This window comes from Rhinolophus ferrumequinum, chromosome 16 (genome assembly GCF_004115265.2).
Source record: "Rhinolophus ferrumequinum isolate MPI-CBG mRhiFer1 chromosome 16, mRhiFer1_v1.p, whole genome shotgun sequence".
Classification (NCBI taxonomy): Eukaryota; Metazoa; Chordata; class Mammalia; order Chiroptera; family Rhinolophidae; genus Rhinolophus; species Rhinolophus ferrumequinum.
The window spans coordinates 4,162,791-4,190,421 of record NC_046299.1 but is presented as its reverse complement, the minus strand read 5'-3'; the positions used below and the strand labels follow the sequence as shown (position 1 = coordinate 4,190,421).

Here is a 27,631-nt window from a genome sequence, read left to right as displayed (position 1 = left end):
TTGGCTGGTGGGAGGTCCTGGATACCACTGATTCTGAGACATCTGTTAGTGTGGTTATCAGCTAACAGTTCCCTAGGTCAGAATATTTCAGAATATGCGCAGTGGCAACAGATTTCTTTCTATGCTTTGGGGGATTCTGTTATACAAAGGACAAGGTTCCTGCCATCAAGAAACTCACTTCAGAGGGAAGCAAGGAGACTAGTACAGGAGGTAGAGAGGGCAGTGAGGGGTAAATGCCAAATGTCTAATGAAAAATTTGGTTAACAAGAACCTCAAAAGAGCAGAACCTCACCATGGAAAATCTACTCAAAATGCAAGGACTCTAGGGGGGAGAGCCACGGGCTACTAAACAATTTAGCTCTAGCCTCCATAAGTCCTTCGACTGAGTCAAGGTCTGATATTCTGGGCCAGCTCATCCGTCCCTCATCTATCCATCCCTTATTCATCCATCTATCCATTCACCTACCCACCCATCCATCCTTATCCATCTAGCGATCCATCATCCTTCATCCATCCATCCACCTACCCGTCATCCATCCATTCATCCATCCATCCATCATTCATCCTTCCATCCATCCATCCATCCATCCATCCATCCATCCATCCATCCACTCATTCATTTCTGTGACTAATATCTAGTGAGCATATGTGATGTACCAGATGCTGACTTGGCATTGCAGGCACGTGGGCGAATAAGCAAAGAGGACCATTTGGGAATAGTCTGGAGAGCTTCTCTGTTCTTGAGCCCAACTCCAAAAGTGCACAGCACAGTCACCAGGGAGACAGGGGCCAGCCCACTCACATCCCACTCTCCGTCTCATTGCCTCACAACACAAAGGACTTGATCTTGAGCTGTATCAAGCCAAGTCCAAACCCTTCATTTCAGAATAATAAGGCATCGTGCTATCCAGTCACTTGGCTTAGCTTGTGATCATTTTCATATGCCTCTGTGACTGAAAGCAGATTGTTATACAAAAGCTGCTACAGTTATTTTCTTGTTTATTTCCCCTAGTTGGACATGTATTAAAATTAACTTATGAATGACAGTAGATAATAGTCTTGCCTAAAAGTTAGTCTCTGTTTAGGTTTCGTGTATCCTAGTTAGATAATTGATTTATGTTCAGGTGGACTTGGGGCATTGTTAAGTTGGGTTTTTATTTATTTACTTATTAGTTTCAGGTGTACAAAACAATGTAATAGTTAGACATTTACACCCCTCACAAAGTGATAACCTCCCCCAATCTACTACCCTTCTGACATCGAATATAGCTGTTTCTGTTCCCTATGCTGTATTCCACATCCCGTGACTATATATATATATATATATATATATATATATATATATATAATTATAGTTGACATTCAGTATTATTCAGCTTCAGAGGAGCTAAGATTTTAATCCCATCAGGTGTGAGCCGTCGGATGTGATCTATGTGTGTCCTGGATCGTTCCGTGGAAGTGAAGCTGCCCTGGACCCACCAAGCGTACAGTTCACCCCATCTTTGTTTACTGCCCTGATTACAGTTTTTATTTTATCTTCCCTGTAGATTTCCTTGTAGAACTCCCATTCTGTGTTTATTTGGTTTTGTGTCCTGGCTGTTCAAAAACTGTACAGTGAGTGTAAATTATAGACTCTCGCAGGCACTGCTCTTGCTGAGCTGTCGGGTCATTAAAAAGTTTGTGCTCGGCCTTCATGTTATTTCTGCAAGGTATAGGTTTTTAAAGAGTCATTTTGAGAAATATCTGTATTTAACTGGCTGAAATTGTTCTAGTGCTTAATTAGAAGTAGCGTATTGCCACTGTTTGGGTGCTGTCTTGAGACAAAATAATTGCCCTGTACAAATAATGCATGTTTTAGTCCCCTTGTCATTATTATCACAGACGTCTGGAGAGAGGGTCTTCCTTAAAGCTGATAAGGACCCTAGGGGACTCTAGCGAACAGCCAAGTTCGAGAACTTAACGAACAACGATATGTTGGTACCACTGTTTTTGTGCTGCATGAGAGCCCGCCCCTGGAATGACAGGAAGTGCTCCCATTCCACTCACGCTTGGGGGATCTCTGATTGCTGTATTTAATGCTACCTGAACACAGTTGCCAGGGGTCACGTGGACAAGGCAGACCATCGCCTCTTTGGCCATGCATCCTGTCCTTGTGAGGGCTGGACGTGACAGGGGATGCCCCGTCCAACACTGGCAGGCTGGAGAGGGTTGCCAGGTGGTCTGTGTATACATGAGGCACGTCCTGAATTTAGCGATTTTCCTCCTGATCCTGTATTCATTTGTCAGGATGCCCTAAGTGCCCTGTGTTCATCTTTTCTTTTATTTCCCCCAATGAATTATAAAATTCATCCTGTATTTGCAAAAGCTGATCACACACCGTGGTGATGGATGCTGCTGCCCAGCCTATGCTCTTGGTTAATGAAACTGCCAGGATCCCCATGTCCTCCAATTAATAGTCACTTAAGATACTAATTCTTCCTTTCCGGTTAGATTTAATGTCCCCAGGGAAGAATTCAGACAACGCTGACGGAGCTAGCAAACCCCATCACAGGCCATTTGTCGCACCTGTTTCAGTCCTGGATCCCACTGCTAGGTTTCTTGAGCTGATGTCACAAAGCCCCTTCCTTAGAGCTGTAGCCACATGACGAGGATGAGAGAGGCCGTAGTGACAGCAGGTGTGGGAGGGCAGGTCGTGGCAGGGGTGGTGATGCAGAGGTCCTAAAGCCCCAGCTGCAGGCTACTTTTCTCCCTCCTCCCATGCTGACTGGCCACCGTTAGAGGCTGTGGGAAGGCCAGAGACACGGAGCTTTTCCGGCCTCCTTAGCTAAGATCATGTCAGAGAGCACGGTTCCTAGTAGGTAACCTAGATTTCTCTTATGCTGCTTCCTGCTGCTTAAATGGGGAAGTGTAATTAAGTTTATTATCTGTGACCTAATGCTAATTCCTCTTGCATCCTGCCTTTGTGCAAAGAGAGAGGGGTCATTTCAAAAGAAATATCTAGAGAACTAAGCTGTGTTATATAGTCAGTACTCCCAGGGGTAATAAAACAAATGTACTAAATGAGCAAGCTTGTGAAAGGCCTAGAGCTCTGGAGCCATTTATGACCTTTCGAATGGCATGTTTCATACAGAAAAGGGAAAGTTAAGGTATCTCAGTGCTTAAAATTGCACATTCTCAATGAGTCAGTATTCCATCTGAAGTTCTTAGTAAATCACTCTCAGACCTATTAAAGCTTTTAAAGTTTTATTTAAACAAGTAAACAGTGACCAAAATTAGCATTTGGAGTACAGGACAAATGATAATGAAAGAAGTCATACTTCCACGCTGGTGAATAACAGCAGCGCTTTCAAATGCTTAACTTTAAAAAGCCAACTAAGCAAAGACCAATTTCATAATATAACATTAAGATGTTGTGACTTGAGAAAAGGATTTCATTTGTACCTTTTTTTAAATTAGGGTTTTTAATGATACTTTTCATATGTTACTTTCAGACACCGTTATTTTGGTCTGTTTCTTTTATTCTGCATGTGCTAATGTCCTTGATTAATTTGGAGAACATTGGCCTATATTGTCTGGGTTTTTCATTGGCAAAACCTCGGCCCTTTTCACTTGGAGAGTTCACGTTCCCGGCAGTCCAGGTTGTACCTAATTGCAGTGCCAAACCTACAGAGGTGCCAGAGCCTAAGTGTGTAATTATGTCATTTTCTCTTGATCTTTCAGAGTCTTCCTGCGAGCGATTAATCAGTATGCAGATATGCTGAACAAGAAATTTCTGGATCAAGCCAACTTTGAGCTGCAGGTAAGAGACGAGTTAGATGCAGTCTTGGTTGGGAAATCATGTTAAAACAAATTGCTCATCTGAGCCAATACCTTTTATTCCTGGTCCTAGAACTTAATTGGTCTCCCCTCCAAGGGGTGGAAATGGCGTTTACAATATGTATTACTGGAACCTGAGGACTGAAAATTATGCCTTCAAGGTACTTGCTCAATTTAGCAAGGAAGAGGAGATGGAGCTGTTTCAAAGAGAACGTATTGAATCAGAGTAACAAGAGGGAGTCTGAGCCAGGAGGCCACTGTGTCTCTGTGTGGCTGCCGAGCTTGTCCCAGACCATCCTAACAGGCGGAGGGGAGCATCAGCAGAGGAGGCGCCGGGGCGGGGCGTGCATCGCTGGCTTTTAGAACTCAGTGTTTCCACCGATGTATTTCTTCTCTCCTGGCTTTGTGCCGCCTGCACTGGCCTTTGCAAGGCAGAAGACCCCGCCCTATCCCTCTGGGCGTGGGTCAGCTGGTCCACCAGTTTCAGCCCTACCACTTCTTTGCGTGTGTGCACGCGTGTGCGTGCATGTGTGTACTAAGGATAGATCTTGCTAGGTATGATTTTTCCTGTGCATCTGATATTCGTGGCTTTCAGTTCCATTGTATTCTGGATGTGTTTCTGCTAATAATGATTTTGTCATTATTATTGCTTAGATTCATTTACTAAAGTTTGCAAATAAAAAAAAAGCATCCAGATGCAAATGGCATGTTAGTTTCCTGGAATTGAGCATTGAGAAGGAACCTAAAGAATTCTGCACACCCAGTGGAAGGTCCGAGTCAAAAATGTGTTGCAGACAATAGTTACACACCATCACTTACCCTTTTGCATCGCGGCCCCGAAAATTTAGAGCTAATATGATACTTAGGTTATTAGATTAAGTTCTAAGGTGCCTATCCTTCTTTTTTCTATACTTTTTAAATTTTATATTTCTATCTTAACAGCAGTATAGAATGTAAGTATAAAATATACCAAGTACTATATATCTGGAAATGTTATCTTTTTCACGATTTGATTTTTTTCTTTTTTCTCTGCCTAATGCTTGTTTTCACATGTCCTAATACAGAGATATAGTCTCATCATAAAATATTCATGCAGTATAAATCAGCACATTGAGTAAAATATGAAAGGTCCCTTTTCAGTCTTTTTCCCTCTGGAGGGTCACTTTTACCCAGATGTTGTGTGGTCTTCCTGATTCTTCGCTAAACATTTATATGGGCTTATGCATGCTTTCTTTTGGCTTTTAACACGAATTGGAGCATATGCTGTGTGTTTTTCAGCTCTGTCATGTTCCACAATATAAATGTACCAACATTTGCACAGGCATCCCCGCACTGATGACCTATCAGCTATTTCCAGTTCCCCCTGTTAGCAATGCTACCATGAAAAGTCACCGGTCTCACACGTGCATCTCAGCGCTGCATTGCTGTAGAAAAGCTTCCAGGAAGCATTGCCAGGCTGACTGCTAAGAAATTTTAGTCTGATGGAGATCCTAAAATGCTTTAGCAATTTGCAGTCCGACCAACCTTCTTTGAGATACACCTTTTTCTAGAATCTTCTCCAATATCAATTTCTTAAATATTGCTGATTCTCATTTTTGTTGGAATTTCTCTGATTGCTAGTTAGGCTGAGACTACTTACTGGCTGTGAGAATTTCTATTATTATTAACTTATCTACTACTAATAATAACTTTCTGATCATTTCCTGTGCTGATTTTTCTATAGGCTATTTGCCATACTCTTTCGTAAGTTGAAATTCTTGCGACAGCCTAGTCTTGGGTTAAGTTTTATCATGTAGAAATATTTAATTTTTCCGCAGTCAAATCTGTCAGTTCTTTTATGGATCTTGTGGTTTCTAGTTTACTTGGCAAATCCTTCTTTGCCTTGATGTTATAAATGTAACTATTTTTTGTTATGTAGTTAGTATCTGCAAATACCTTTATAGGTCTGTTTTTTTGTTTTTGTTTTTGTTTTTTAGCTTTCGAATCACTAATCTTAGGCAGGGAACAAGCATTAGGCAGAGAAAATAAGAAAAAAAATCAAATTGTGAAAAAGATAACATTTCCAGATATATAGTACTTGGTATATTTTATACTTACATTCTATACTGCTGTTAAGATAGAAATTTAAAATTCAAAAAGTATAGAAAAAATAAGGATAGGCACCTAAGGACTTAATCTAATAACCTAAGTTATTAGATTAATCTTTTCTTTTAACTTTCCAATCACTAAAAGTGAAGTTAAACTCTTCACTTTTCTCTACTTCATTTCCTGAATAGGTTCCACTTTCCCCAGTGATTTGAAATGCCACTGTTAACATAATTGCAAAGGTGTGTTTATCAATTCTGTTTTCTGTGTTATTACCTACTAGCTTTATACCCATCTAGTAGAGTCAGGGCTTCCCTATTAATGCGCTCTTTCAAAATTATCTTGGATCTTCTTTTGTATTTCTTCTTCCATGTGAAATTCAAAGTAAGCTTGTTGACCTTTTTGTTTTAATGCCTCTTGTATTTTAATTGGAAGGCCATTGAATTTATAAATAGATGTAGGGGAAATGTTACAGTATTTGGAGGAATACTTTGCAGTATTTATTTTCCCATTCTATACCTGAATATTTAGATCTGTGTGTGTGTGTGTGTGTGTGTGTGTGTGTGTGTGTGTGTGTGTGTGTGCGTGTCCTTCATGACGCTTTGTCCTTCGCTTTGTCCGTATCAGCCTAGCCCATTCCCTGCTGGGTAGATTTCTGTATGTTTCGAGTATGGCTGCTGTGAGTGTGGACTCCGTGTTCCCAGCATGTCAGGGACTACTGCACTCTTCACTGTCTCATGAGTTTGGTCCCCTGGATGCCCCCCCTTCATACCCACACGCAGCCATGTGCCCTTTTGGCCCAACATAGCTCCTTGAGCTTGGCAGGGGTGAAGTGTGTGTGGATGGTTGTTCATCCCAAAGGGTGCCCACTGCCCACCCCCAGGGGGCGTGCTTAGGTGCCATGTGGCAGAGGCAGCCTTCAGGCAGCTGGTGCTTTGACAGGGCAAATCGTTATGTTCTTACACGCTCAGGTTCACCGCACAGTTCCTTCTCCTGACACTTCCTGCTCCTGTAACTAACCGACCCTGAGGGCTGCTTCCCCCGCTCCTCCTCAGCCTGCCCCTCATTTCTGACAAGCGCAGGACAAAGAGCTGTTTCTTCACCTTCCAGTACTAAGCTCACAATCTGACCCCAATGTTGCCGGGCACGTCTCCAAGCAGGGACTCTGTCCTGCGGAACTCCGAGGAGACGGCCCAGATCAGGAGATGCACGGTACCGTCACCGCCACGAGTCCTCAGACCGCAGTCAAGTGCAGGCATCCCTGTCACATCCTTCAACGTCCTCATCACGCACCGCAGTGGTCACAGGCATTGCTTACAGCTGCTTTCACATTTGTGTTTTATGTGATTCTTGTAAAGACCTAATTTTCTTAGAGCAGTTTAGGTCCACAGCCAAATTGAGCAGAAGGTACAGCGATTTCCCATATGCCACCTGTCCCCGCACAGGCACCGTGTCCCCACTAACACCATCCCCACCGGAACAGTGCATCCGTTAAAACATCGATGAACCTGCCTGACACGCCATGGCCGCCCACAGCCCGTAGCTCACACGAGGGCTCACTCTGGATGTTGGCCATTCTATGGACTTGTATCCGTCATTGTGGTGTCCTGTGGGTATTTTCACTGCCCTGCAAATCCTCAGTGCTCCTTCTCGGCATCTACGCATTCAGTTTCTGCGTCTCCTCCATCTCCTTCAGGCTAGAACAGCTCCTCACTCTTTCTTGACTCTGACCTTGACACTTCTGAAGAGCGCAGGCCTGTTATTTGCAGAAGGCCTCTCAGTGTGGCTGTCTCAAGCCTTCTCGTGGAGAGACCCACGCTACCCCCCTTTAGCAGGAATGGCACGGAAGTGATGAGGCCTTGTGCCAGAAGCTCCCGAGCCCTGGGGGTCGGCGTCACCCTGCTTGTGCTCTGACAGTGGCCCATGGATTTCTGGGGCACCGACAGCCTGATGCAGCCTGTCCACCCCTAAGGAAATAAAAATGTCCTCCTGGCCCCTCCTGTCTGGCATTCCAGGTAGAAGTGCTCCATCGCCAGGCACGCGGAGAAAGGAACCCCCTTCTTCAGGGCACCTGACTACTCAGTTCCCTTCAACCTCTCCTGGGGCAGGTTTCTGAGGAGACATCAGACTCAGCAGACAGGGATGAAGAGAAGGGACAGGGAGTTAGTGAAGCTGGAACTTAAGAGGAAGCATCCACGTTTTTGCTGATGTTCTTTGTGCAGGCAGGGCAGCCGGTGTCTGTTAAAATCCCTCTGTGCATTTGTGGGGCCTGTTCTAGCTGTGCCCAGCTATGGTGCTCAGGTCACACCTGAACGTGGCCGGTCACTCCTGCCAGTGCCTGGACAGGAGGGCACGGCCAGGAGACGGGAGGCCAGAGGTGGGAGGTGCAACTTGTACTTGAGTGACCCGAGCCCCCCTTTTATTGTCAAAGGGGCTGAGAAAGAACGGGGTTTTGTGGGCCGTGATGGAGTGTGGGCTGTAGGTTCGGGGTGCCTCACTCAAGATCCTTCTTCCACTTCACCTGTGACCTGTGGCTTTGGGATAAGAGGAAGCCCAGCACACTCTTTCTTATATTCATACTTGAACATTTCCACTTACTTCACAGGTGACTAAAAATAGAATCAATACTGTTAATGCCTTATTTTTGTAGAACTCTTTGCAACTCTCTCATTTGATATAATAAATATTATCCCTGTTTTGGAACTGAGAAAACCGACACCCACAAATGTCCTTGAAGGTGTGCTGGAGCTTTGAGGTGCAGTGGGAACCCTGATGGTCCAGGCTCTTTCCCACTGGTGCAGGTGGAAGGCCCCCTGAAATGTCGTCTGCTATGAGCATGCTTAGTTCCTCCAGGAGACAGCCCTTTGCTCCGGAGCCGAGGAGTATCTGTAAAAACCACTCTCTGAGCCCCCTACTGCAGTTCCTGGGGGCCTCCCCACTTGTCTCTCACACCCTCCTCATACCTCCTAGCCACGGTGCCACCCTCTGAGAGAGGGAGCAGATGGAAGCAATCTGGAGGCAGTGTCCCTGGGGTTCTAATATTGCATCTGAGAACTCCCAGTGGGTTCATCCCTCAATTATTGGTTCTTATTGCTCAATCACTTTCTCTATGCCAGACATGGGATCCTCCCCAACCCATTGTGGGGCTCAGAGAGGATGATTAAGGCAGGACTCCAGTGCCTGCACATAAGGGGGAACAGAGTGTCGTTGTAGGGACACATGGCGGTGCTGGGAGGGCAAAAAGGCAAACACACCTGTTCCAGGTGTGCTGAGACACCTGAGGGAGGAGAAGGGGGTGGGACACATGTCTGCAGAGGCCAAGTCCAGGGCCCTGAGGGGCAGGCTGGCTGAGTCCTGTGAGGACAAAGGCTGCGAGCGGGAGGCGGCCGGAGAGAGGCAGTCACTCATCCTCAGGGTCTTTCCTGACCCCAAAGGTGTGCGAAGCTTGCCGAGGGGCTCAAGCCAGGGCCAGGCAGCCTCAGGTTGGTGTGGGTTCCTCTGGCCGCGCTGTGGACAGTGGGTTTGACAGGGACGAGGTCAGCAGCAGGAAACAGGCCACAGGCTGTGCTGGTTGTTGGGAGGGTGCCATGCGGACTGACACACATGGATGGGTCTGGGAGGTACTGATAAGGTGAAAACCGATGGACTTACTGATTGATCCGATGCGATGCGGGCAGGGACCAAGCCCAGAGTCCCCGCAGCAAGGGGGATGCTGGTGCCGTTTATTGAACTCCAATAAGCAAGCAAAGCACCCGTCTTTGTGATCCGAGAACCCTTCGTTCATTTTCATTATCGCCACCTGATTGCAACATTGACCTAATGGGGGGCAGTCGGTTCCACGACTTCAGGAAATCTCCCTTTCACACCGTTTCTTGTGGAAGAGCGTGTTTGTCACGGCAAGTGTCTGTTACCACACACACAGCTCCCCAGTGGCCAGCTCTAGGATGACACGTCATGTCACAGCAAACAGTCTTTTGCGCCACGTGCAGTCTGTGCGTCCTCTAAATACAAAATGCTTGATTTTTTTATATCTGTTTTCCTTCATCGTGTAGCATTTATATATTTTTTTAGTATCAGAAAAGATCATAAGTTATAGAAATCTATTTGCTGTAAAGGCACTCCATAGGCGCTAACATTTATCACGTGCTCCCGGATGCGCGGCGCCACCGGAAGTCTCCGCACATATTAATATTTACCCCCCCCCCCCCCCCGTCCCGTCCCCTCCAAGGTAGGTACCGCGGGGATTCCCATTGTTGTGTGTGGAACACCAGGCACGGGGAGGGGGCTGTTGGCCTCGGTGAGCGGCTCGGCTGGGTCTTGAGCACGGCCCGGGGAGCCCACACTGAGCCCTGACCCACGGCCTGGGTGGCTGTGAGCCAGTTGCGTAGAGGAAGTGTGGTTTCCGAGACATTCCAGGAGCGTGCGCTGGCAGGTGGGACATCCTCGGCATTGCCGAGGGCCGCCGTGAAGCAGGGATGCCTCAGCCTCTCCCCCTTTTTGGTTTCAGCTATGGAACAACTACTTTCACCTGGCTGTGGCGTTCCTCACTCAAGAATCCCTGCAACTGGAGAATTTTTCAAGTGCGAAGAGAGCCAAAATCCTTAACAAGTAAGTCTGCACGGTGCCCTGAGGTGCCGGGCAGGAGCCTGTGACTGTCAGCATGATGTCCCTGCAGCCTCTGAGTCTCCGTGGCACACACTGAGCTGTGGTCGTGGTGTGGTGGCAGGGTGGCTCCAAATCATGAACCGGGCATTGCCTTTTCCAAGTCATGAGTCAAGATTCCAAAAAAGACTGCTAGCATGGCACAGAATGGAGTTTGGGGAGGTACTAGCTTTTCCTGTGCACTAGTCTGCTGTCCTTCCATGTGTGGTTCACATTATTGTTTAATTCTCCAGCGCTGCTTCGAACAGGGAGCTTCTGGTGAAAGCTCTCAGCTGCGAGGGGCTTGTTGGAAGCCTCAGAGTGGAGTCAGAGCTGCCAGGCCCCTTCTCTGGGGGTTAGCCCTGTCCTCCAGGTGGAACTCTACAGGGCCGAACGAGCCTTGGGTTACCTGGCAAACCTGTGAGAAGCCCCTAGGAGGCCCAGCCCCCTTCCTGGCCCCTTCAGCTCTGCATCCTGCAGGACCCCTGGTCCAGGATAAAGAAAAGAACTCTTGTGGGGGCTTCTTTCTAACCTTTGGGTGCCCTAACGGCCTTGCCTCCCCTCTTTCTACCTCAGTTTCACTGACTTCTCCCTTCCCATAAATACTTGAAATGAGTTTTCAGATGGCTTCCCATTGCCAAGTCATCAGGCCCTATCTGTTGTTTCTCAATACCTCTGCGATATCTTGACCGTTCCAAGGCTTTGCCCTCCACCCCCACTCCCTCCACCCCCACTCCCTCCACCCCCACTCCCTCCACCCCCGCTCACTGAGGTTAGAGATTCCAGAGGGAGTCTGTAGGGACGGAGTCCCAGAGAGCAGTTTCCACTCTCGACCTTGCGTGGAAAGGTGCTGGCTTGGGTAGTAGGTGGCCATCAGCTGTAGCCAGTTAGCCACTGGCCACTCATATACCTGCCATGGCTGCGCTAGCAGGCGCGGATTATGGCTAAAAAGTGCGGTTAGCAAGCGGATTACATTGCGGATTGTGTTGATCCTACTTCCTGCGTCTCACCTAGCCACCAGCTAGACTGGGGTGCAGGAAGACCCCTTGTTGGGGTACTCGCGGATGTTTGCTTTTGTGTCAACCTGCCGCCATCTAGAATATAGTGGTATGACTCCCCTATATATGGCTCCGTTGTTGTTCCTTTTTGGCCTCACCATATTGTGTCTACCTGCTGAGAGCGGGGCCAGAGACCCTGCATTACAGAGTCTCAGAAGGGACAGCAGGTCAGCCTTTCTCATCTTGTGTGTGTGTGACCTTCAAGGCAAATCGAACGCATGTCATCCCCAGAGAGTAATTATTTCAGCAAATTTGTACTGAGCACATACTATGCACCAGTGTAATAGAAAGACTCAGCTCCCGCTCCCCACACAAGAACGCAGGATATGGTGAGACCAAAAAGGAACACCCACGGAGCCATAGATAGAGGAGTCATACCACTATATTCTCAATGGCGGCTGATTGAGACACAAAAGCAAACATCCGCCAATACCCCATCAAAGGGTCTTCCTGCACCCCAGTATCGCCGGTGGCCGGGCGAGACACAGGAAATAGGATCAACACGATCTGCAATCCACAATCCGCTTGCTAACCTCACTTGCTGCAATCCGTGCTTGCTAGCTTAGCCACAGCCGTTATATCAGTGGCCAGTGGCTAACTGGTTACAGCTGATGGCCATCTACTACCCGAGCCAGCAGCTTTCCACGTGAGGTCGAGAATCTGGAAACTGCTCTCTGGGACTCTGTCCCTATAGCCAGTCACTTCATAAGCACTCTGTGTGTGTTTTTCACATATAATCATTAGAATAAAACCCAAAAGTATTCTTAGGGTCTCATATCATCCTTATTTTCCAGATGAGGAGTGAAGCACAATGGGAACAAGTCAGATGGCCAATGTCACACACAGTCATTCTAATCCAGGCAGTTCAGAGCCCAAGATTTTTACCGGTGCTGCTTTTAGAATCTTCCATTTTTTCCATCTGTGCCCATCTAAGTAAAGGTCAGCTGTCACCTGCCATCTTTCCTTCAAGCTTCCTCAGTTAGGTGACTCCATTCTATGCTATTGATGTAGACAGTGTTCATTGTTCAGAAAAGGGAAATGTACCAGAATGGTGTAGGCACAGTGTGTGCCCCCGATGGGTGCCAGGAAGCCAGGCACCAGCAGATACTTCCCGGTGGCCCCCTCTGGGGACTGGCTCCACAGGAATGCTTCCACCTGGCCAAATTTACATGCCCTCAGGCCTCCTACAAAGTTAGTGGGGGATGTTTGAGGGTTGTCTTGGTGAAAAGCTGTTGGTAGTAGAATCAGTAATAACCACTCACACTGAAAGCAACACAGCACAGCTCATCCAGTCGCTCCGGAAACCCAGGCCCCTTTGTCGTTCATCTGCAGAAGGAAAGCTCGTCCACAGCAGGTGGAGTCGCCTGCCTGTGTGCAGGGTTCCCTGTGGGGTGATGCTGGGATCCACACCTACCTCCAGCCGGAGGCGGAACCCATTCCTTGCAGAGCACACAGCACGTCCATCCCGTAGGGATGCCTGTGGGAGAAGCAAGTTAAACTGGAACTCTGCCTTGAAAATGCTGGCATCTCCTTCAGGGGCTTTAGAATAAAACAATTTGATTTGGAGCATTTTCCAGGCTGGGCGGGACAGCTCTGCACTGGGCCCTTTCTCTTGTTGGTGAGAGCCTTCGCAGGCTAAGCTAAAACAACATCAATAAACGCATTAACCACCCAGGGCCTTGGCCGCCAAAGAAAACCTTTGCTTCCCACCAAGCCGCCTGCACTCAGGGCCCTCAAAGCCCAGGAACTAAACACAGCCAGCTGGCATCTCCCCTTCCAGAGCCGGCAGGGCCTCTGAATTGAGCTTTTAGTGTTCTCCCGCTCACAACCAATAAGACACTTGGATTTTCCCTTTGAAAATTTCTCATGGATGCCCTGAGGGAAAAATCCCGAGTGTTTCAGAAGTTGTCTTTGCAAGACTCTGGAGAGACTGCCTGAGCCGTTCTGCAGCCTGAGAGGAGCCTGAGGGGCCCTCTCGCAGGGTTGTGGGTACTTGTTTGGCCAGGACAGGCTGCCCGGAGAAGGTATCTGCTTCTGAGACCAGTGCTTTTGCCCCAGAGGCCGTGTGGCTGGGAGGCATGGCGGGTTCACCATGTTTGTTGTATTCTTTTTTGTGCGTGTTTTTTGAAGTATAACTGGCATACAATATTATGTTAGTTTCAGATGTACAGCCTAATGACTCCACATTGCAAAATGGTTACCCAGTGAGTCCAGTTGCCATCTGTCCCCAAAGTTACAAAATCTGTTTTTCTTGTATTGGGAGCTTTCAAGATTTGCTTTTTAGCAACTTTCAAATTTACAATATATTATTACTGTTATTGTCGCCATGCTATACATTATATCCCCATGACATATTTATTTTATATCTGAGAGTTTGTACCTCTGGGCCCCCCTCACCCCTTCCACCCACCACCCAACGCCCCCTCCCCTCTGGCAACCACCAGTCTGTTCTCTGTATCTCTGGGTTTTGTTTTGTTTGTGCGTTTATTTTGGTTTCTTTTCAGTTCCACATGTAAGTGAGATCATGTGGTATTTCTCTTTGACTTATTTCACTCAGCATAATGCCCTCAAGGTCCATCCATGTTGCTGCAAATGGCAAGATTTCAGTCTTTTTATGGCTGAGTAATATTCCATTGTACATATGTACCACCTCTTCTTTATCCATTCATCTATTGATGGGCACTTAGGTTGTTTCTGTATCTTGGCTATTGTAAATAATGCTATAATGAACATAGGAGCGCATATATCTTTTCAAATTAGTGTTTTTGTTTTCTTCGGATAAATACCAGAAGTGGAATTGCTGGGTCATAATGTAGTTCCAGTTTTACTTTTTTGAGGAATCTCTGTACTGTTTCCCACAGCGGCTGCACCAGTTTACCATACCCACCTACAGTGCACGAGAGTTCCCTTTTCTCCACATTCTCTCCAGCACTTGTTTTTTGTTGTCCTTTCGATAATGGCCATTCTAACAGGTGTGAGGTGACATTTCCCTGATGACTAGTGACACTGAGCATCTTTTCATGTATCTGTTGGCCATCTGTATGTCCTCTTTAGAGAAATTATCTATGCAAATCCTCTGCCCATTTTTCAAATTGGACTATTTGTGTTTTTGTTTGTTATGGAGCTATATGAGCTCTTTATATATTTTGGATATTAACCCCTCATCAGACATTTGATTTGCAAATATTTTCTCCACTTAGTCGGCTGCCTTTTTATTTTGTTGATGGTTTCCTTCACTGTACAGAAGCTTTTTAGTTTGTCGTAGTCCCATTTGTTTATTTTTGTTTTTGTTACCATTGCCTTTTGAGTCAGATCCAAAAAAATACCGTCAAGAGTGAAGTCAAAGAGTTACTGCCTCTGTTTTCTTCTAGGAGTTTTATGGTTTATGATTCCTGTGTGTTGCATGTTTCTCGCTATACCTCAAACACTTTATGACCAAAGTGCAATTTCATTTCTAAATAACAAAACATGCCTAAGAAATATTTGAAGACCTCTTATCCAGATGGTTAAATTTCTAAACATACCCCGTGCCTAGAAATGCTTTAATACTTTTAAATTGCGCTAATAAAAAGGGATTGAGTACCTGTCCTCTGTTCCTTTAGGTCCTGGTGCTAGGGACCCAGAGATACGAAGTTCCCAGTCTAGAGGGGGAGATCAATATGCAGAAATACTAATGATTGGAGTGGAGCGCAAGTGCTAACTAGATGCCGTGTGGCCTGAGGTGGGTGTGTAGGCCTCACCTGGGAGCCCGAAGGCCTCCTTGCAGCAGGGGCTTCCAGCCTGGGTGTGAAGGAGGCTGACAGATTTACCAGGTTCACTGAGAGGAGCCAAGAGCCAGCGATAGCCAGTCCCAAAGGGGACATCGGGCCCCAGAGGCGTGGTCTGCTCTACAGGCAAAAGGATGGTCTGGGTTGTTGAAGCATAAATGAGTGGCAGCATCTGGAGGGCTTATGGCTGGAGGCAGGGCAGGAGGTCCAGTGACGTGGGAATGACCCCATGCATCTGAGCACGTGGCTGGGGGCTAACTTAGAACACACTGGAGCATGATTCATGTGGTGAGTTTTTTCTAGAGGGAAAGCCTGTGAGGTCAGAGTGGAACAATGCCCCACCCACTGCGTTGCCTCTGGCCGTCTCCATGTGGACCCATCTACTGCTCTAGGGTCTGTAAATCCAACCAAATGCACCTAGTACGGACTCCACTTGGAGGTTCCTCCCCCCACACAAGAGGGGGTACCTCTCATCCTCCCCGCCGAGCCCTGCAGCTCCTCACGTCTGTCTAGCTCAAAATGATAGAAAACTCCAGTATCAGATCTGCCTGTTCACTCCCTCTCGTTAAGCTGTCCTCCTCATGACCTCGGTCGGGGAGATAATTAGGATGGTCATTCCAAAGACATTCCCCACCGCGCGTGGGAGGGACGTAAAAGACTGGGCCACCCGATGCACAGGACTGATTATGTCAAACCCCAATTGAAGACAAGATTTGCCAATGAACCACAAAATAAATAACCCCTAGGAATCAAAGTCCATAATAAGAAAATGCAGCTGACTCCACCTTCACATGTTCTTGGTGCTGTAACTCCCGACAGAGGACAGAGATGTCACCTGAAGGCTAAACCCGACCAACGTGCCTTCCTCCCACCTCTCCCCCACAAGGCGTTAACGTTATTGGGGCTCAGGAAATCTGAGTCGAATATAAAGAAGTTGACTTCTGATTCGCAGCCAGCTCGACGACCTTAGTATGCAGGACACGGTAGCCATGGGATGGGACAATGCGGCGGTTCCGTGTACAGGACCAAGTTCTGGGAGAAAAGGGTTCACGATTTGGGCCCCTTGCATATCTGAGCATAAAATAACGCACTTGAAAATTTCAGCCCAAGAGGATAAAGTTTGATGGCCAAGCTCAGTTCAGTGCGTTTGGACCTGTGTGCAGAGACCACCCTTCACTAGGACCTGCTCACTCCCCAAGTTGTTACCCATCTTTTTCTTTTCTTTTTTCTCCTTTTTTCCTTGTTTACCATAAAAGTCTCTGTCAGCCCACTGCACCTTCTAAGACAGGGGTGTCCAAACTCTTTTCAACGTTTTTCACCAAGGGCCCATATGCAGTAAAATACACAAACAGCCGGGCCACTCACTCGAGGTGAAGTACGTATTGCTTCAACTGGTTTATTTAAGTAAACTAAATACATTTTTGGAATTTGCTGTGGGCCAATTAACAATGGATCGTGGGATATAGTTGGCCCACGGGCCGCAGTTTGGACACCCCTGTTCTAAGAGGACAGCTTTCACAGCTGGACCAAAATACCACCTACACGAAAGATCTCCTTCTTCCCACACACTGGGTTCTGAAGCGTCAGTGTGTTAAGTCAAACTGTACATGTTACTTTTTAGGGAAACGGAAATGAGGTAAATACGCTGTGACAAGCCCTGCTCTGCGGCATGACTTCATCTGGGGCTGCAATTGTATGTTCCAGATTGTAACAGGAAATGTGGTGTTTAACCTGTGTGCTGCTTTGATTTTCAAGAGACTCGAATGATTCAAAACAAGTTCCCTGTAAACTAAGAATTAGAAGGGGACCCAGTGGGATGGACTCAACAAGTGGTAACCCTGGGCCCAGTCTTGGGTGGTAGGGTTAGTGTCCCGCATACAAACACTCACTCAACACGCTCACACGGTGTGCAGCGTAGGACCCTGGGGCATCTCACATCCCCGTGTCTGAAGAAGTTTATTCTGATTGGCCGCATGGGAATAAACCGCCCAGGAATTTATGGGCCCTTCCCATTGGAATAAAAATGCCTCAGTGCACCCCTCCCTGCCTCCAGCTGCCTCCCTGACTCCGCAGAGGCCCCAGTACCCCACCTCTTTGCTTTGTTTCCAGATCTCCTCTCCATATCTCCTCTCCGGGATTTCCTGCTGTGCTTTTGGCCTCTGGGTCCCTTGTCAGGTTCGCCTGCCTCCAGCCAAGCCCTACGTGGTGTTGCTCCTTGAGTCGTGGTCTCGGGCCTTCCCATTCCATTCTCTTTCCTTCAAATAGCGTTTTTCAGACTGATTCTCAGCCCCTTGTTCGGCCAGGATAGCAACTTAGTGGGCCAGTTACATTTGTTTCCTAGCGCCGTCTGCCATAACCTAACAATTCGCACAAACTGAGTGGCTTGAAACAGCATGAGTTTCTTGTCACGTGGTTCTGGAGGCCTAAACTCCAAATGGAGGTGTCGGCAGGGCCGGTTCCTGCGGGAGGGCCGGGGGCCCCGGTCGGGCCTCTCTCCTGTCCGCTGGTGGTGGCCCGTCCTCGGCTGTGGCCGCATCGCTCAGCCTCTGCCTCCGTCTTCACAGGGCTTTCTTCCCAGTGTGTCTATGTCTCTCGATGTGCCCTCCTTAGAGGAGCACCAGTCCCTGGACTTAGCCCCCAGCCCCAGTCCGGGGTGACTTCCTCGTCACATGATCTGCAAAGCCCCTATTTCCAGAAAGGTCACGTTCAAGGTATGGGGGTTAGGACTTCCAGTTGTCTTTATGGAGGACGCAGTGCAACCCACAACAGCCTGACCAACATGCTTTTTTATTTTTCAGCGAAATAGAATATAAGAGACAGCATTAGAGTTCAGTGCCATCCGTAAGGTTAGTGCTAGTCCGTGAGACTTTCATACACACATACTTATGTGTGTGCTCGTTAGTAAAGTAAAATGTACGTCTTGTTTCAGAAAAGTTTTTGAAATTAAAAAAAAGATTTAAACTCTGCCTTTGCATCCTCTGCTCAACACACACGCACGCACACACATACGCGCACGCACCCACGCACACACGTGCACACACACACACAAACACGCACACGTGTACACACACACACAAGCACGCGCACACGCACGCACACACGCAGGCACGCGCGCACCCTTGTGCAGGCTCTCATCCCCAGCCAGAGTCCTCTTTGGTCTGTATACTCCCCCCCCACCCCCTCTGACCCCCCCCCCCCACAGGCATTTCCACCTCCTGGCCCCCTTCCTGGAGTCCTCTTCCTTCTCCTTTGTCTGGATCACACTTCTTCTTCAAATCTTAGAACAAATGTTACTCACACAGAGAACCCTTTCCACAGCCAACCTGAACCCACTGTTAACTTCCCACACTCCTCCCTTTTTTTCAAAGAGCCATGATCCCAGCCTTCCCAGAACTACTGTATATGTGTCTGTGTGTTTCGGGGGGGGGATTTGATTAGTGTCCATCTCCACCCATCTTAACAGCCCCCTCAGGTCTGTGCTCTGGTGTGTTCTCCACGCTATACTAATATTAATTGCCCAATGTTCATGTTCCCGTAGTAGCTCTGTGCCTGGCCTCTAGGATGTGCTTAGTAATTAGTGAATCAATAGCCCTGTTCCAAAAATGGATCCATCTGAACGGCCATTACAACCACAGGGGGTTTTTAAAGAAAGAGAACGAGAATGGCCTGAGTGCCGTCAAGGACAGACGGGCCAGCATCTCTCTCATTCTCACAAAAGCCTGAGGGATGAGCATCGTGCATCATTACCCAGTACTACAGACAAGGAGACTGAGGGTCAGAGTGGTCGGGTAACTGTCCCAGGGCGCTTCGATTCGGGCTAACGTCAGCCTTACCCTCATGCCTGTGCTGTCTCTGCTGAACATGACTTTCCTGCTTCTTGGGGTGAAGATTCAGGAAGCCAGATGCTGAGGCAAGGCCTCAGAGACCAGACAGACCCACGCTAAATTATGTCAGAGTGGCAGGCTGGATGTGGCATCCTGCATGTACCTGGGCTGTGGCAGGGCTGCCTTCTGGGGCCCCCTTGCCAGTTGAAGGTGCTCACTGTGGGTCGACACAGGTGAGCTGGGCCGTTGGGAGTGCCAGGTGACTCCAGCCCCACACGGAGTCAGGCTTTGCCAACCAAGCTGGCATGTCAGCCCCCACCAAGAATCGGGGCTTCCTCTGTGGGAAAATGGCTGCAGCAGCGCCTTCGTCCTCAGCTCACAGTCTCCCTGGGAGAATCCGGTGAGACCAGCACACCTGGAGGGGTGCAGCACAGCGCCGTGCGTGACGTCATGGGAGTCCGCCCTCGCCCGGCCGCGTGGTGCCTGCTGTGGGAGGGTTCTGGAGACTTGGCGTGTCTTCTCCCCATGCCCTGTGCTCTCGGCCAAACCCTCTGCTTCTCCCTCGAGGGCCGGTTCATTTGCCTCAGCTCTGAAGTGTTAGAGGTGAACTTGGCTATGATCTCCAAGGGACTGCCAGCTCTGCAATGCTGTTCAGAAGTAGCTCAGAAGCTCAGAAACTCAGAGATTGCCCCTTTCTCGTCCTCGGGAAGAATGCACACGTGGTTCTGGGATCTCTCCTGAGTGGTGACAGCTGTAACTCTAATCGGGGATCATGCTGGGACGTGTGTAGACTCACCAACACCGCCTTCTCATTGAAACCAAAGCAACGATCAGCCTCCCTGCCAGGCAGATTCCTTCTTGCCCTTCACCCTCCAGCCCCTTTGGCTCCTTGCTGCCATTTTTCCGGCCCGGTGCACCTTTGTGTTATTTGACTCTGCAGGCAGCATTGTTTGTACCTTCATGTATATAATAGTCCAGTTTCTCATGGGGGGGGTGGGGTGGGGTGTGCCCTCAGATCTTTGCCAATCCCCCCTTCCCAAGTACTCTGAAGGAATGCCATTTTCCACCTACAGGACAGTAAAACGGAACTGGCTTGTAAGTGTAGACCAGACACATGCGCCCCCATCACACCTTAAGGAGAGGTGCTGTGCACACAGAGGCGAGGGCCGCAGACTCCCCTCCGTAGGCGCCTGCACACATCCAGGTGGCAACTCCAGCTCTGGCCAATTGGCAGGTTACTGAAGGATGAGGCACCGGTCACTCCCGAGTGACCCAAACGCAAACATTAAGTGTGCCACTGCTGAGGGTCTCCTGTACTTTGTCTTCCTGAACTTGGGGATTTCCAGTGAATGGAGAGTTGTTATAAGACCGTGTAGTCGGGGCCCCAGAGACACAGGTGATGAGCCCCGCCTTAGCTGTTCGTACTTTTTGAGGTATTATCCCGGGATGAGACAGAATTGCTTGGCTGTTGGAAGAGTGTTTAAAGCTTGAGTTAGTCCATCAGTGACAGGCCAGCCCCTGTGACTGGCTGTCACCTCCTCTGGGCCTCTGGTCTCCTCTGTGTGTGGAGATCAGAGCACTTAGTGGCAGGCACCGGGGTGTTTGTGTTGTCAGGATCCTCCCTGCCTTGCCAGGTGCCCACGTCCCTGAGAAGCGACCCATCACATGGCGTGACAGCCTCACCCTCCTCGGGAGGGACCTTCAGCGCTAGGGCTAGAGCACAGTGTCACTTTCTGTGTCCCCTTCTCCTGGCAGACACCCAAGGACGCCAGTCACCCGGCTCCTGTGCAGCCAGCTGCGTCCTTTCAGGTCCTGGGCTGCAGCAGCTGCTTGGACCCCTTTGGCAGTTGTGCAGAAGAAAAATAGGAATGGGGTAAATGGCTCTGCAAGCCTCAAAAGGGCAACGTAACGGTGCTCAGGTCGCATACTCCTAGGCGACTTGGGGTGCCAGTTATACACTTAAGGGTGCTCTCCTGTCACCCACAAATTCGGATCCAGTAACTTTGCTGCTGGTGGCTTTGCACTAATGGTGGACAGGCTCTCCTCACGGTGGTGTTGGCGATGGGTTCATTCCTGGCAGAGATAGCCCCTCCATCACTCACCGAATTTATCAGCATCGGTGCTCTCCTGGTTGTGGGGCTGGGCTGGACCTCGGCCTCCGAGGACCAGCTTGTCCTGCTAGGGAGGACTTACGCTCCCGTTCAGTTTCTCCATCTGTACAATGGGCCACAGCACCCGTACAACTGTGGTCCCCCCAAGGTTGACTTCTGTGAGCGAGCTGCCTGGTGGGTGTCATCGTCCCTGGTTGAGATGATCATGGCGTCTGTAGCCCTCTCCTGATGTAGGTGACAGATGGGTGTGTCTGACGCCGGAGACGTTTATAATAAAGAGGCACCAGGCTGTGCTTGTTGCTTCACCAACAGGATCTTTTCTGCCTTTAGAGCCACAATTCTGTCATCTGTAACGGCTTTGCTTGTCACATCAGCTGACAGAGGACAAACAGAGCAGGCTCAGTGACACAGCTGCTAAACTGTAATACTGTATGATAATTTCCCAAATTATTATTTTTAATATGATCAACCTTTTCCTTAGGCAATAAAGGAAAAAGTTAAATTACTCACAAACCAATAAAGGTTTATCTTCTGAAGGATCAAATTCTGTTTACTCACGAAACACACACCTCTTTGCTGACCCACTGGGAGGAAAATTAGCATTTGTTTTCCCTGATCAACAAAGTGGGGGGGCATTTATCATTATCTATAGGTGTTAAGCCCTTCCTTAAATTGAAAATGATAAAGAAGAATGGGAGTTAGTTGGAAGAGGCCGTCCCTGCTCTGACTGTAGACTCCAGGGCTTAATTTTACCATGTGGAAACTGCTAATGGTGAGCGGGGTGTGGGGTGTCATTTGGTGTCTGCAGGCCTGATACTAACAACATGCCTGGAAAACAAACTCCCCCTTAGGCCAAGGAGCCAGGCTCTCTTTGTCATTGGAGATTGAAGAAAGGAAAATGATTTCACTACACCCCACCACCTCCCCCAGGGTCCCACAGCGGGAGGGTGTTCTATAATCTGTGCTGATAGGAAAGTGAGAGTCCCAGGCTGGATTCCTCCTCCTTCAATTCCCTTTGGTGGCAAAGGAAGTTGAAGCTTTGACACTGTCTGTGTCTCAGTGATGGAAGACTTAAATTGCACTTTTAAATAATCCAATTCTGATTTTCAAAGTCTGTGTAGAGTGACTCAGTGTTTTTCCTATCCCTGCTCTTCAGGTATGGAGATATGAGGAGACAGATCGGCTTTGAGATCAGAGACATGTGGTACAACCTTGGTGAGTAACCATGATGTCAGGCCGTCGTGGTTAATATCTTGATATCCATGGGTGATGGCATCGGACCTGTTTGTCAGTGTTGGGGCATCTTAAAAATCTGAATTGCTTCTGTTCCTTGGCGAGCAATTGCTATTCTTTGCAATAACTGTTTTCAGTAAATAAGAGATGAGAGACCAAAGTAAAAGGAAGAAAATCTGATGGGTGGGACAAATAGAAAAATCAGTAGAACATCCTCTTGTGTCAGATGAACACAGCTCAGCCTTTGAACTCCTTTGCTTCTGGGCTTCACCAACATTCCTTCAGCTTCTCACACATTAAGCCATGTCGCTCATCCTACTGCTGCATATGCCTCATGTATTTTATTCAGTTTCGTATAGTCTACCTTCAAAAGGGTTTATTCACCTACTCATAACTGGACCCTATATTTAGGTACGCTGCCACCAGGTGGTGGTAGCACAACATGCTTATGCAGTTAAAGCAAAAAGAGACGTGTGTGTTTAAGATTAGAAATTAATGTAGGCATTTATCACTGTCTACTTCCCTCTTAGTACTGCTTGTGCTGCATCCCATAAGTTTTGGTATGTTGTGTTTTCATTGTCTTTGTCGCAATATGTTTTCTATTTTCTCTCTTGTTTTCTTCTTTGACCCATTGGTTGCTCGAGAGTATGTTTTTAAATTTACACTATGTGTGAATTTTCTAATTTTCTATCCGTTACTTAGTTTTATTCCATTATAGTCAGAAAAGATACTTGGTATGATTTCAGTCTCCTTAAAATTGTTATATAACTTAACATGTGATCTATCCTGAAAAACATTCCACACGTAGTTGAGAAAAATGTGTATTCTGCTGCTGTTAGGTGGAATGTTCCATTATATGTTTTAGGTCCCTTTGGTCTATAGCGTTGGCTTTACCAGCAAAGAAAGATCTCAAATAAACAACCTAAGCTTACACCTCAAGGAACTAGAGAAAGAACAAACTAAGCCTAAAGTCAGCACACGGAAGGAAATAATAAAGATTAAAACAGAAATAAATGAAATAGAGAGTAGAAAAATTCAACAAAACTAAAAGTTGTTTTTTTGAAAAGATAAACAAAATTGGCAAACCTTTAGCTAGATTAATTAAGAAAAAAAGGAGAAAAGACCTAAATAATTAAAATCAGAAATGAAAAAGGGCACACTACCACTGATGCCACAGAAATGAAAAGGATTATAAGAGACTACTGTGAACAATTATCTCCCAACAAACTTGAGAACCTAGAAGAAATGGGCAAAGTCCTAGAAACACATAACCTGTGATGACTGAATCATGAAGAATTCAAAACTCTAAACAGACCGAAAACGAGTAAGGAGATTGACTCAGCAATCGAAAAATTCCAAATAAAAAGCCAACACCAGTTATCTTTACTGGTGAATTCTAGCCAACATTTCAAGGAGAATTAACTAATGCCAACTAATGCCAATCCTTCTTAAAGTGTTCCAAAAAATTGAAGAGGTAGAGACACTTCCAAATTCATTTTATGAGGAAAGCATCACCCTGATACCAAAGCCAGACAAGACACTACAATAAAAGAAAGTAATCTGTAGGCCACTACCTCTGATGAACATAGATGCAAAAATCCTCAACAAAAACTACCAAACTGGATCAACAGCATATTAAAAAGAGCGTACACCAGGATCAAGTGGGATTTACCCCTGGGATGCAAGGATGGTTTGACATATTGAAATCAATAAAAGTAATAATACTACATTAACAGAATAAAGGATAAAAATCATAGGAATATTTCAGTAAATGGAGAAAAAGCACTTGACAGAATTCAATACCCTTTCGTGATAGATACTCTTAACAAACTAGGTATAAAAGCATTGTACCTTGACGTAATACAAGCCATAAATGACAAGCTCACCACGATTAATAATATACTCTGTGGTGAGCGATTAAAAGCTTCTCACTTAAGATCAGGAACAAGATAAGGATGCCCACTCTTGTCATTCATATTTAACATAGTGCTGGAAGTCTGAGCCAAGCAATTAGGCCAGAAAAAGAAAGAAAGGCATTCAGGTCAGAAAGGACGAAATACAATTCTCTCTATCTGCAGATGACGTGATCTTACATATTCACACTGATCATTAACATATTAAAATGGGTCCCTGTTGCTTGATTAATAGCTGCTGCCCCAACTCAGCCCTTTCCGGCCCCTTATGCTCCCCCAAGACGCTCTTCTCCTCTCTCTGGCCCCTCGATTGAAGGGTCACTCCCTGCCATAGAGGGAGCCTCCAAGTCTCAGTGGGAGCCACAGCTGGCCTGACTGATGGGTGCTGCTGTCTTTTCAGTTTTCGTTTAAGTATTTTCAAGGTCACCTTTGGAGTCCCTGAGACTGATCACCGTTTGAAACTGGCTCCATTTCATTTTGTCGATGCTCATGACTACAATGGAGAAAGATGAGATGGGCCCAGAGATGGTGCGCTTCTCTGTGACGCCACCTCCAGGCCTTCTGACACTGCACCCTGTGGTGTAAATCAGATCTTTAAAGCCCTTCTGCAGTTGTTGGTTCTCTTGACACCATCTGTCATTATGCTTCAAATAGGCTGAGTCGAGTGGCAGAGCACTTCTGACCTGGTGCATACAGGATGCAGTTAAGATGCCTCGTTTCATCCTGTCAGTTGCCAATTTGAATACTGTGATTCATACACAAGATCTGCTTTGTAGCTTTTCAACCAAGTCCATCGACTCTGGCCTGACCGAAAAGTACTGGCTACCCACAGGATCTGCCCGAAGCAGCCCCTCAGATGGCTAAGAATAGGTCCTTGGGGTCACCTGGCAGCCTGGTTCTTTCCTGCTGCGAATTTCAGTTATGGAAGCCTGCCTGCGAGTGTCACTGCCGAGACTACCACTCCAGAAATGTATGAGAGCACAACTCCCCAAGGTGTCCACAACCTGTTTTCTACATAGTTTTTGTTTTGTTTTTAAATGGGCTTAATTTTGCAAAGGTATTGGCAGGGTAACACAACCGGCTCTGCCAAGAAAATAAAAGTAGAAGTCAGATGTACTTATCCTCTTACAATTATCACCTATCCTTCGATCAGGCCTTGAGCTGAACGCTCCATCAATCTCCCCAGTAATATGTGGGTTCTTTGAAATGAGCGTCTCAGATCGCAGCTGTGTGCAGCTTCACTGCAAGGGCCCGAGACTGTTGCTCGATTTACTGCAAGTGCAAACAGGGCACTGCCCCAGGACAGAGCGCACCTTCTGTATGCTCCCAAACCTGTCATGTTTGAGTCTGAGAGGGGAAACCAAAAGCAGCCTGTCTCCTAAAAAAGGCAGGGGAAATGTGCTTACGTACCCCGCTGTTCAGTTAGGTACCAAAGCGTGCTCTGTGAGGCGGCCTGGGGGAGCACTGCTCTCCCTTTCTCCTTTGCCGCCTGGCTTTGCACTCTGTTTACTAGGTATAGCACGTTGGAGCCACCGCGCTGTCCCCAACCCAGCCTGAACACGTGCTCGCAGTGAGATCCCTGGCAGCCGGGTTCAGTCTGGGGTATTTTTCAGGCAGGGATTCCCTCCATGTACCTTTCTGGGGACTGGACAAATCGTGTGCTTTTCAGTAAACTCACATACAATGAGGCCTACTCACTTTCACTGTCTACCCTGTGTATGTGGAGATTTCCTGGGATAACGGCCCAGATTTCTGAACAGTCATAATTGTAAGGAGATCAGCCAAACCTCCAGGGGGTGGGGGGTATGCCTGGCTTCCCAGAGAGGGTGCTGTCCGTTCCCAGGGGAGACAGCTTTATATTCTATAAGTATACATAGAATAGTTTATATTCTATAAGTAACTATAAGAAAGACTCTAGTGGGTTGTAAAGAATTTGGGAGTGGTAACTAGGAGACTGGCAGGGTGACAGGAGGTAAATATTTTCGTTGTGATCTGATAATTAGCTTGTTCCTTTTTCTTGGAAGGAAAAGAAAAGGCAGCCTTTATTTTCTTGAAGTCGACACTATAGGAGTCCCTTTCATCCTCATTGATAATGAGTTTAGCATTAAATTTGAGTAAGATATGCTCCAGGGGAAAGCCATAATGAACATGTCCAAAAAAAAAAAAAAATACCCAAAATAGGTGAATAGTGGGGAATATCTCACCCTGAAGACCATTCCTTCTCGAAGGTTACGTCCGCAGGGGTGTCACTGTTGACAGAGCTCAGTGCTGGCCCCAGCCAGTGTTTCCTGCATTAGTGGGAAGTGTCAGAATCGAAGATTAGGCCAGATTCGCCTTGTAACTTTTCCTTTCCCTGTGTCTACAACCACTTGTTACTGCCTGAGGCGGCTCTCCCATCTTGGAACAGTAAAAGCAAGCCGTGACAGACAGAGCACTCTTACGACACTCAAGTTGTGGCTGATGAACACCCTGCTGTCACTGTCATGTTTTCTGAAACATCGGCGCTTGACATTTTTTAGGCGTAATACAAGGAAAGTGTCACCTGAGAGGCGGACTATAATAGCGTTTTTAAGAGAATGCTTTGCACGTGGCAGTTACATGCCTTTCAGAAACATGAAGCATTTAGGGAAGTGATGAGAATCACATTATTATAGAGCCTTAGTCAAAACATTGATTATTTATTAAACGTTGGAAATATAAGATTTTAATTATATTCGGATTCCTTATTAGGTTACATTTTGCATATCTGTCCACCCAATACAAATTTTGGAAATATATTAATTTAGGCTAATTATGAGGATTATGTATTTCATCAAGTGTAGTTATTTATAATAGCCAAATTTCTTTAATGGCTCTCTTTACAGAAACCTGTATTGGCTGAGTTATACTGAAAACTAAATTCTTCAGAGTATCCATTCTATTTCCTGATTGTGTAAAAATATTAGTAAGATTGATTAACTCAGGATAAATCCTGGTGTTAACAACAAAATGTCACAAAGAATTCATTCAAGCATTTATTCTTGTGCATTCTCCTCTAATATGTTGGAAATAAAATGATGTAGATTACAATGGTGCACAATGAACATAAATCAAGATTTCTGAAATTAAAAACAAGAGGGTAGGACTTTTAAAAGGCCACTTTCTTGACAGTACCTGCCTCTACGTTTAATCATATCACTCTAA

At 46.9% G+C, this 27,631-nt stretch overlaps 1 protein-coding gene across 2 annotated transcripts in view; it reads left to right on the top strand.

Annotated features, from left to right (window-relative positions):
• DOCK1 (dedicator of cytokinesis 1) overlaps nt 1-27,631 on the top strand; it is a 455,780-nt gene that overhangs the window by 353,058 nt on the left and 75,091 nt on the right. For both annotated transcript variants that reach the window (XM_033130588.1, XM_033130587.1), the window contains exons 30-32: nt 3,721-3,799; nt 10,409-10,509; nt 22,459-22,517. In XM_033130588.1, coding sequence (XP_032986479.1) covers nt 3,721-3,799; nt 10,409-10,509; nt 22,459-22,517 — 239 coding nt within the window. The remainder of the gene's footprint in view (nt 1-3,720; nt 3,800-10,408; nt 10,510-22,458; nt 22,518-27,631) is intronic.